General features: G+C 37.0%; 1 protein-coding gene across 6 annotated transcripts in view; it reads right to left on the reverse strand.

The window, feature by feature from the left end:
* Window positions 1–12,115, reverse strand: part of SMOC2 (SPARC related modular calcium binding 2) — a 138,072-nt gene that overhangs the window by 87,171 nt on the left and 38,786 nt on the right. For all 6 annotated transcript variants that reach the window (XM_038131944.1, XM_038131943.1, XM_038131942.1 and 3 more), the window contains exon 2: window positions 8,104–8,275. In XM_038131944.1, coding sequence (XP_037987872.1) covers window positions 8,104–8,275 — 172 coding nt within the window. The remainder of the gene's footprint in view (window positions 1–8,103; window positions 8,276–12,115) is intronic.

The raw sequence follows: 12,115 nt of genomic DNA on the forward strand, positions 1-12,115 counted from the left end.
TGTTTGGGCAGGTCTTTCTGAATTGCCCTAGTGACAATTCTGACTTCCAGAAGAGAACAGTGACCAGAAAGCACAAACAAAACAAAAAAGTAATCTTAATTCTGATCTAAGTTTCTCTGTGCAACAGGGAAAGCTTTCACCTATGAAATGGTTCCACTACATTGCTGCAGGACCTTCCTGAGATAGCACTGAAGTCAACAGGAAATTCTGGAAATAGAGTTAACCTCACAAACAGCACCAGCCTGGCTTGGAACTAATCTCATTTTATGCTTTATTTCCAACAATACAGCTCCGAAAACACTGAGCTTCAGGGAAAAAACATGCACCAACTTCAACTCTGCAGCCTAATCCTTGAATAATATATCAAACAGAGAGAAGTTTATTACTGCAAAGTAGAAGTTTATCATTATAACAATGACACAAACTCCTCAAGGGTGTAAACACCATCTCTAAGGTGACATTCAGTACAATTGATTTACAGGCATTTTGGGGCTCTACAGGGAGTTCTAACCCAGATTCTCTCATGGAAAAGTAAACAGCTTGCCAAAAGTATAGATAAATCTCTTGCAAAGATTCCAATTTAGTTCATCCAGTATTTTTTGGTTTGCTATGTATCACAGTAGGAATAAAAATACCTTTATCAGTCCCAATACATGGAGCAAACTTTTCTTGCTTTGCAAGAGATTATTGGTTTTGACATAACCTTGTTATTTATTTATGCAAAAAATACACTTCATCTTTTACTTACTTATTTTATTATAGATGGAATATTGTGTTGAACATATCAGAAACATTTATTACTTTGTAAAAATTATATATAAAGTGGTTAACTTAATCATTTGAAGGTTTCCTTGAGAGCTTCCCACAGAGAGTCAGCTGTTCTTACACTAAAGAGAAATCTTTTCTAAAGTCACATGGATGTGAACAACCAGACCTAGTGTAGACACACATAATCTAAAGACCTTTCACTGTTTCCCTTTGCACCTCTATTTTGCCAGAATACCTGTGTACACTTGTCCTTAAACTTAGAAACATGCAGTGCAACAAGCTGTTTCAAGTTAGCTGCTCACCTGAGCATTTACTGAATTGACCTACAAACAAGAATTTATTTCTGCTTCTGTGCTTTTTTCTCACTGCTGTACCTTTTTTGGTAACTGGTAGTGATATGATAAAAGTCAAACAGTCTTTATTTGCAGTTAATTTAGCACAAAAATTTTATTCAAAGCACAAGACACCACTTGGTTTATATGGAATAAACCAGTCATGAAAATTTCCCATTATATTTTACTTAGGTTAATGTATATTGTAAAGAACTGATTGTGTCTAATAGCAAAGCAGATAAAAAGCTGTAGCCTGTAGTGATAGGAAACACGTAGCAAACTATATATGCTGAAAGTATCAGTTTTAAAGATGCAGGGACATTAGCCTCTTGGGTTGGAAAGGATGTCAGCACAGACATTTAGCCTGACACAACCATAAAATAATGACTTGCTGCTTCGTGACAAGAGCTGGCCAACTCTTTCACTATTTATTTTTATAGCTGCTTTCTGGATTCAAACAAAACAGCAGAGCAATCTTAGCCTAAACTCTCCTCTACTGGCATCTAACAGACAGAGCCAGGCAGTATGGGGTTTCTTTATTGTTTTCTTTTTGCTTTTGCTTTTTCCCCCCCTACATTTAGCAACCACACAGCCATTTAGATGTCTAAGCTCTAAGATAAAATAAGGAATGCTGTGCTGGATTCCCTCTTGGCGCACTATTCCAGTTTGCTAACAGTCACATTTGGAGAGATACAGTCTGATTAGAACTGAATCAAATACTTCAAGAAAAACTAAAGCCACAGCTTTCTGATTTTTTAGATGCCAAAGGATACACTGGCTTTCTGAGAAGAGCAGAGATTTGATAGTTTGAAGAAGTCTATTTTGCTAATTCTTGCACTGAAATCTGAGAAGGTTTGCAAAGGTTTGTGGTTCTTAGTCTTTGGTGCAGTATTATTGCTTTAGCACTCTCCACTTCTTTTAAGACCTTCATTTTTATATGACATCTGAAACTCGAACTGAAAATATAAGACCAGAAATGAAAACTCTACAAAAAACTCAGAAAAAGATTACTTTCAAATCAAATTGTTGTATTGTATATCTGATTTTATGAAGACCCATTTTTTGTCCATGCCCTTACATGCCTTATTTCTGTGCAGTCTGGCTTCAGCAATTCTGCTTGGAGAAATATTATCAATAAAAACTGATAATTTAAAAAATATATAAGCTCTATCTCCAGAAAACTGTGGATAGTATCCCAGTGTTACTTGTCTTGTGTTCTAAGCAACACTAGATAGATTTAAAAGAGCAAAGAATATTCCACAAAAATATTCCAAACGTACTCAAAACTTTATTCATTTCCATTAAATACTAGAAAGTATAATCAGAAGCCAACTCCCCTTGTTTTAAGAGATAATATAATTTGTAACTTCCATATGTAGATACCTTTTTTCACCACATTGGATATTTTGTATCTCACAACTTTTACTACAGCGGCTTGATGTGTAACATCTTAACACATAATATAAATGAACACTCAAAACCAAAATGAGGTTGGGGCTGACAACTATTTGTACCAGCATTGCCGGCATCACAGTCTGGAAACTTGCAGTGATCCTACAGATTAAACACAGAGTCTACAGTGAGAAAATAAGTCTGAAAAAGAAGGAGACAGCTCCTACCTGAAAGAACTTTAAGACAAAAATCTGCCATATAATCAATCTTCCTCCTGTAAGGTTTACTTTCAATAATCCCAAAGTTAGTACCACTTCTCAATATAGTCTCTTTTTAATATTTTTTCCAAATAATGAAAAAAACTTACATTGTTCTTTTCTTTTTTTTTTTCCCCATTAAAGATGAGAAGAAAAAAGAAAAGGGAAAGGTGAAAAGGGAGAGCTGAGGACATGTGAAAACTGTCCTGTTTTCAATGTACAGACTGTGCAAGGTCTCACTCTGTTTGGGTTTATTTTTAAGACTGACACCTTGGTCCAGTCCCACTTTCACTCATTTCAGTTAGAAAAAGAACCATACCTACTGACTTCTTTTTTCTCTCTCCAAACGAAACATCTTGGGAGCTGTTCTACCATCCAAACACATCCCACAGGGCTGCCTTCCAGGCAGCAGGTGCACCAGCCAAGTGAAGGTCTCTGCCCACACTCTGAGCTAAGGGACATGCTCAGGCACTGCCAGCACACGTCAAGCTCACGCCCGCCTGGCTCACAGGCAAACCTGAGCCGGATGGCAGCCTCCATGGGAATTCTGGAAAAGGTGTGCACTCAGAAACCATGGCCAGCATTTACAACCCAGTACTCCGGCTAATAGGCAAGAGTTATGTCTCTCCAAATTATGCTTGGATTCATTAATTATGGGATCAAGATTAACTTGTGGTCTCAAAACAACTACTGCTCAGCAATGCCTTCATTCTTCACACAAAGGGAAAAATCCTATTAGCATGTTTATCCAAAGACAGAAATTTCAATTTATTTAAGCATGCTTTAAATCCATTCATTAACTCATTGTAATCACAGTTTAAATGAGTGAAACTTTTCACTATTCTTGAAAGCCCTAATTTAAAGAAACAAATGCTGAGCATTTTCTTCTTTAAGGAAAACAAATTGTAAAATACCTTTTTTATGAGAAATTTCACTCATATTTTGATGTGCTTTGGTTCTTTATGTGACTTGTGAGAATGAAGATACTACCTTTTGTTGTATCTATAATAGCTCATAAAAGAACATAATTGTTAAACAGTGAGGCTCTTTAAGATACTATAAATGAATTAAGCTAAACATGACCTCTCTAGGATTTTTAACCAAGAAAGGGGATCTACATAGCTACAGAATAACAATGACACTAGGTGTGATGGCTCACCTTGGTGTACTCACAAAGCAGCAAGCCAGTTTTAGGGCCACATCTGCAAATACTGAGTATGTACAGTGTTACAGATCAAATTCCAAGCCTCTCAGAAATTAAATACCACTGTGCAAAGCTCCTACATTGCCATTTTTTAGAAAGGACCACTCAGAGATTTGTGCAACTCCAGTTTAGCAGTTGCTTATGCAGCCAGGCTGCTGTTACATGAAGATAGTGAAGGAAGGAAATGTGATGCGAGCCAGCAGTGGATATTTTATAGTGATTGACAATTTGTATCAAAACTCCAGCCATTAGAGAAGTCTTATTTTAGTGAAGTATTGCTAGAGAAGCCACAAAATCCAAGTGCCCCAGCTGGGATATTTGAATAACTCTGTGTCAGGGTAGAGGTATGCTGGCAAGATACACATGAATTTGTTTTTTCATTGATCACAATGCCAGAATACCAAATATTACTGAGCCACTTGTTTAATACATACAGAATATTAATCTCCAGAGCCCAAATTATGGGCCAGGTATATTCACTAAAAAACAAACTGAGAAATGAAATTAGTATTCCTCACGCTATTTAGGAAACAAAAAGTGAAACAGAAAAAGAAAGTAAAAAGAAAAATAGCTGAACAGCCTTAAACCTGCAAAAGAAGGCACCTCTGTGCATGCTGCCTGCTGGGAACAGTCCTTGGCCCATCTTCTCCCTAAGCCACATAGATACAGTCCTCAGGAGAGCACAGCTGGCTGGTGCCCAAAGTGCAGCAGGGAGCATTTATCACCTTACCTGCCTGGTGCTCACACTGTCTCTTTGCATTGCTTAATTAATTTGTGCAGACATAGTATCTGTTTCTTTCTGAGCAGTTTAAAAGCAATTATATTGCTTTTCCACTTCCTGTATGTTTTGTTCCTTTGGCTATGTTGGGCCAGATTTACTGTGAAGCATTTGTGTGTGCATGTGGTTGATCCCCATCACAGGTGATATTTTAACAGTCCTAACTGTTAAACAACACAAGCAGTATTTCTCAGTTGTCAACATACATTTATTTATTAGATTCGTAATCTCATTGCACAGTAAATGTCTGTGTCAAGCAAATGGCAAATCTCCAGAACTTTGGAATTAAAATTCTGTTTGGAAAAGTCTCCAAAAATGTGAATGTTCAACCACAGTGTACACAGATTATTTGAGCTCTTAGAAACTCTAAAAATAGGCTGGAAATTTTATAAGATTTTAACTTCTTATAGCATTTCCAAGCTTAGCAATGGACTCCAGCAAAGGCTAGAAATGGACTTAAAAATCATAAAATTAATGTCTTCAGAAAAAAAAAAAAGCTAACGAAAGAGTCTGTTTCGATTCTTGTTTTGTTAAAGGTGGGTTGTCTTTCAGAAATGAGAAGAAGGTTCAGGGTTCATTCATTTTCATACTTGTTTAAACTGTTTTGATCTCTGCTGCAGCCATCAGGAACTACAACAGAAGTACAAGGGAAAAAAGTGTTTAAATGCTGCCATTTTACTGTGATCTTTTAAGATCTAGGATCTAAAAATTATTTCCTTTGCAATGCTTAAGTATTGCCTGGGCTGAGCACTCTTGGTGTGAATGGAACTTGAATTAGAAAGGAAAACAGCCCACACAGAGCAAACTATGCCTTTGTACTTTTTAGTATTTAAGTGGTCAAAACCAAATAGATGAGAAAAACCTTGAGAACAGGTGAGAAAGAGAAAAAAGAGTCAATATAAATTTGCCTTTCAAAGAAAAAAAAAGAAGCAGAGAAAGAAGACATCAGTCTGGTAGTCATTCAAAATTCTTATGAATGTAAAAAGAAATCACAGTTCTGAATATCTAAACAAGAAATGATGGACTAAAAATTATTCCAAAAGGCTGTCAACATAAACTGCCAAGGTCTTTAGATTGCTACTGAATAGACTGAACCAAACAAAGAGCTAGTCATCATTAAATTAATTAAAATGGTACATGGAAATATTTTGGTGTTGGAGAAGATTTTAGTGAGGTCAATAATGATTTTTTATGGAAGACAGGAGGAGACAGGCTTAAGATTGTGTTTTTTAATCAATGGTGGATTATTATCCCAGCACAGATTTAAAGTTGTGAAGCCTATACCAGGAATCGCTTCTTTTCTCCCTTCAGAACATTCACATGAAAACATGCATGTTTCTTTCCATTTTACCTGCAAGCTCAAAACTTGTTTCAAAACCAGTGCTTTAATGGGAAGTTAGGGTGGGTGCCTGTTTTTTCAGGGGTACAGACAAACACTTCCAAAAGGATCTGTTTTCATTCCTTCATGGAATGAAGGTAAATTCTGAAACCTTGAAAGTTGTTCTCTAATGAAACATCACTTTTTGGTCAGCCCCACTAAAACAACACTCTGCTTTTTGATCAAGTATCACCTGCAACAACAAATTTTACCACTCAAAAGCAACTGGCTCAAAAGGTCTTAATCAGAGCATTTCCTTGGCTTTAGCAGAATGTTTGATATGACTATCAGAACCAGCCCTAGAAATGCTAAAACTGAAACAGCAGTTAGGCCAATGAGTCATTGTCTTCTTCTTTAAAACTTGTTTTTACAGCTTGAAATGTTTCTGATGATCACAGCCGTAAGTAGGGATAAAGACACTGGTCACTTCAAAATTTAAGACTTAAGAATAAGAAATATTAGAAATAAGACTTATAGAAATAAGAAATAGAAATATATATAGAAATAAGAATATAGAAATAAGAAATAAGACTTAAGAATAAGAAATACCATGAAAATGTAAAATTAAAAGAGCACTCATTTCTTGCTGATACTGACTAAGTGCATTATTGGCAAATATCTGTCTATTACCAATCAAAGGAAAAAAACATTTGATTGAAGAGAACATGATGTGTACCTGCTATCAGCAATATTTAAGATGCCTAAGGTGTCTAATTCCAATTCTACAATTCTACTGTATGCATTAATAAATAAACAGCAAATGAGTACTTCTCCAAATTTCAGCTATTGACTGCAGAAAAATTTGACAGCATCAATGAGGAAATCTTCAGTGAAGCAATACTTATCTTAATGAAGAAAATTTCTTGCAGATTACTTTTTCAACACGGTATAAAAAAAATAAAGAAAAACACTCAAAACTAATTTCCATAAAGCTCTAATGTATAAAATGAACAAATACCAAGTGCACAATAATTGTCTCTGTCGTTCATGAGTGTAACAAAAGCTTTGGCTCAGGTAGCTCCATTATGTTATCCTTGCTCACCACAGTAAATAGATCCATCAGGTAGTACAATGGTTTACTATGAAAGGGCTGAAGAATGAGGATACTGTTTCATCCAGGCAGAAGATGAGACAGAATATCTCTTTGAAGCAGTCTTGATGCTTCAGAGGTTTGCAGAAGCTAATGGAGAGAGATGATGTAGAAAATTGCCTCCTACAGGCTGAATTGGTGTGGTCCCTGGGGTTTTTTTTTCTCCTGCCTCCTACCTCCATTCCCTGCCACTCTCTTCAGGACAGAGGGAAAAGTAAATCTTTATGACCACTGCTATTCTTACATTTTAGAAAGATCACTGTGCTGGGAATCACCCTACACTTCAGTAAGGAACTGCATTGTCTAGCACCATGCTGCTCTAAAAGTGAAAAAATTTAACTGCAAATATTTTGTTGGGCTGCATGTCACTGAAATTCTCTAAACAGAGATCAGAAGTAAAGGAGTGGATAATATGGGCAGGAATGGCCTGTGGGGGCTCTATGCAAATGCATTTTTCTTGGTTTTGCTTTTTCTCACTCAACTCACCCTACCACCACCATCCTTACCACACCATGTGACTGCAGTTAGGAAATAAGACTTAAATTTACCATCTCAAACTCAAAATACCAGATTGTAGTAGGAAACCTTGCAAGATAACTATTGTAAGCGTTTCTCTGAACCTGCCAGTGATATGGTCCTTCTGAACAAGGACCTGGCCATGCAATTTCCTTAATCATGAGTTATTGAAAAATAAGAGGGTTTGGGAGTCACAATTTTGACAAAGGCTCAAGATTAATTTATCTTTAGACAGAATATTGTTATAGAAATAACAGATTTCAACCCACTTGCTTTTAGAAAACTCTTCAAGTCCAGCACTCCTGGTTTTCAATTCACAGATATTTCAAACACTATTTTAGGGTCTACTGTTTTTCATTATGGTCAAGGGAAACTTCGATTTTCTCACCTTTGCAGTTGCCTCGATAGGCTATTTCCAGCTGAGGGTCTTTGCATTTTGCTCGTTGAAACTCACACCGGGACAGAAAAGTTCTTCCATCAGATGCACAGAGTGATTTCTGAGGGGAACCTGCACAGTCCAGGCTGCATTCTCTGTCTTTGTCTTGGTCCACTCTCAAAAACTAGAGGAAAAAAAAATTAATGCTGTAGGAATGCTATTCCCTTGTGAAAACAGCTCTGTGGTCCCCTTCCCCAGCAAAGACATACGAATCACCCAATACTGAAAAGAAAGTTCTGCCTTTTTTGGGTATTCAGATCCTAGCTGATTCATTATCTCTGGGGTTTTTCCACTGCTGCTGTGAAATGGCAGTGACTGCAACATCTCCGTAACATACGCTAAATCCAGTATCACAATTAGGAAGTCTCTTTCAACCATCATGAACCTCAAAACAGTAACTTGGAGTTTTTGGAGTGAAAATGGTGATTGCAGAAACATTTTTCACAACAAAAATGAGACAGCAATGGATGCTTGTCTATTTTATTAGATATGTATCAATTATTCCACAATGACAAGCCAAAAACTCTGTTCTAAGTCCCAAGTAGGATTTTTAACATAAATTTCCTCACTGTGGAATTCAATGCGCCTCTTTCTAGTTTTGACACAAAGTACACTGAACCTGACCTAAAAGTTCATCCCTCCAATGCCAAGACAGCAAGGCTGATGAGTTTGGCATCATTCTTGGCACTGTGAAAAGAAGGAGCTTCTCACCCTGAAATATGCTGCCAAAAGAAAACCTAATCAGGTCTGATGCTGCTACATGCCAGCCAAAAACAAAGACAGATAAAAACAAAGGTATTACTTTATCTTCTGAGCTCTTGAAAAGCTGGGAGGGAGAAGGTGAACCTAGGGAGAAGGTGAACTCAGTAAGTGGTCTGATGAATTTCTCTCTTTGTGCTTCTTCTGATCAAGCACAGAATTAAGCAAGGCATACAGCTACCAGGAGATAATCATTGTCCTAAGCATCATGATGTGCCCAAGAAAAGATCTGCATCCAGCTAAAGCCCTGTTTTCATTGGTGCTACTTCATCATTACAAACCTCAGGCAGAGAAAATTTTGTACTTCAGATGAGAAAATGAAATTAGGAGGAGGAAAATTTCAAGGAAAAAAAAAAAGAAAAGAGCACAAAGAGTAGTATCTGGAATTAAAAATTAAAGAAAAAAATTCGCTACATACAGTTCCCCTGCATTTTTTTACACATAAGAAATATATAAAGAGAGTTATAAATCTCCATAATCTTCCTACTTAAAATTGTGGTCTATTTCCATTTCCTATCATTTAAAGTGAGGAAATACAGATGTCTTTCTGGAGAGTCTGCATAAAAATGGAGATATTATCTCAAAGGTATCACTTTAAAATAATAGTCATATGGTTGTACTTTTACCAGAATTTTTATATTTTAGTGGCACACTAAGATAAAAAGGAAAGCTTCCTTTTCCCAACATTTTTGAGCAATTTTTCACTCTTAGGAATAATTAACTTCAGAAGCAAATTACTCACAAATTACACACAAATCCCAAATCTTTCTCCAAGGAATCTAGCCATAGAGTTCCAGAAGTGGAGGACAGATATTCCTTTCTGCCCATGTCAGTGTTACTTTGCATCTCCTTGCCAACAGAAATTAATAATTAGGAGAGCTGAGTGGGAAGGGAGGAAAACTGAAGTCATCTCCCTTTACCTGTACAATGAGTAACAGTGAAGACAGGCATCCATGGATCTGAACAACCTCCAAACCATGCTGGTCTCCAGGATTTGCCCTGATGAGCTGCACTGTGGGAGTCCCGTGAGGTTGTCCAAGCTTCCCTTTCTTGGCTGGGAGGCATGTGCAGGACTCTGAGATTAGGCCTACCTAGGACTGTGAAAAGGATTTCTCAATGAAAAATGGACCCCCATGGGGCCCCTGGCACACAAAAATGGATCCAGTCCTCTGCTTCGCCTCTGACTTCCCCTATGGATTTGGTGACGGCAAGTCAAGTGATCTCCCTCTTTCTTTCTTGCAAAGTAAGGAATACAGCCTTTCAGTGTGCAGAAGACTACCTCTCTGTAATGGCTAGGCACTTTGCCACCCTTAAATTATTCTCAGCAACATCCCCATTGAGCAAAGAATTAGTTTTGAAAAGCACAGGAAGGCTTTGTGACCCACAGAAAATCATGCAGCAGATCAGGGGACTAAACCCAGGCACCAGAAGAAAATCACACACAGGAGTCTAGCCCCTGTACCATTTCTTCCCCAGAGTTTCCTCATTTGTTCTGTTTTGAACTGTTGTATGAGTTAAGATGGGTATGCCTGACAATAACACTGTGGACAGAAAATCCCCTTAAATTGTCTGAGGAACAAAATCCACTCCCTTGAGAGCATGATAGTTCACAGAGAAAGCTGTTTTTTAAAGGGCATTTATCCAAAGAGTTTTATTTAAGTATTTTATTATTTCAAAGCTTTAGAGGAGATCAGGGCAAATTAAGGGTTCAAGGATATTCAAGCAACCTGGAAAAGCAGAGGATGAAGACAAAACCACTTGAATAGCTTATTGGTTAGCCAAATCTCACTGGAGAATTTGGGTTGTACATTTAAACAATTTTCACCAACCTAGTGTAACTGAGGGATTTAAGAGCAGGAAGGACAAAAAGGCAAGCGATTTTAAGGAAAGACAGCATGAAAGAGAGACTAGTAAATGTACTTGGAAAAAAACATACAGAAAGTATGTGACTGACATCTGGAAAATACTTCATTGTCATCTTTACTACAGAAGCATAAGATGGTACAAGTCAAAATCAGTATTGCTTGCTCACATAGCCAAAGGAATTGATGAACACATCAAAAACCAATTCTGACACAAGAAAGAGGTATGAAATTTCTCATAAGAAAAGAAAAACAAGCAGAGTCAGTGACAGAAAAGCTGGGATCACACTGGTTCACATCTTAGAGCTCTACTTTCCTGTGAAAAGTCATTTTGATTAAAATAGGATAGTTGAGAGAGAGAGAAAAATGGTTCAATACGGACCAGAAAGTGACTCACTCTCAGTATTGGTTCATCTATTTCTGTCTTTGAATTCATTTAACAAACGTGTTATTGTACAAACACGTGATTCACTGAAAGACAAGCTTAAAGCAGTATTTCTGTTGAATGCTGGTAACGACTGAAATTAGGCCTACAACAGTCAACCAACCTGAGATGGAATTATTTTGAACAACCAGCATAAAGTGGACAATTATGGTTAAACCCTATTAAAAAGCAAAACACTTTTAACTGAGAGGTGTTCTTGCCCTAATGACACAGAAACCAGCCTAGTCATGTTTCAAAAAATTGGTTTCAACTAAAAATTATTCCACAGATTCCAGACTCAGCTGGAATCACTGTAACTTATCTTCTCCTTTACATTTCAGTATCATTCATTTCAGCCTTTCCAAAGCACTATATTTGACAAGACCCAGCTTCCAAAGGACTTAATATTCTGTACTAGGCACTGCTTTAAATTCTCAAGTAGTATTTCTGAAAAGAAAGAATGATAATGGGGCTATAGCAGAAAAATGTTTGATTTTAGGTTTACCTCATTAATAAAAGTTAATCACTAAAGTCACTAGATATACCCACTTGACAGGTAAAAGCATTTCTGAAATATTATTTACAGTCATATATTTCTGGCACTATGGAATTCCAGTTTTCCTTCACTGTCTTACACTTCAAAGAATCTTAATACTGGATGAAATGTATCACTGATGGTCCCAGTGATCTTTCATCTCTGTTACTGCAGTTCAGAGTATGAAGCAGTAGACACATGAAACCTTGCTTAAACTGGAGGAAAACATTTCTGCTCTGTTTTTTACTGTTTTACTGTTTTCCACTCTGATTTATCTTTCACCTTTGTTTTTGTCACTGGTGCCACATCTGAGCTATGGACAGTCAGGATGCTTATTTCTCCAACCACAAGCAATCTGTTGCAGTCAACAAGAAAAATTTTCCA

Source organism: Motacilla alba, chromosome 3, assembly GCF_015832195.1.
Source record: "Motacilla alba alba isolate MOTALB_02 chromosome 3, Motacilla_alba_V1.0_pri, whole genome shotgun sequence".
NCBI classification, from domain to species: Eukaryota; Metazoa; Chordata; class Aves; order Passeriformes; family Motacillidae; genus Motacilla; species Motacilla alba.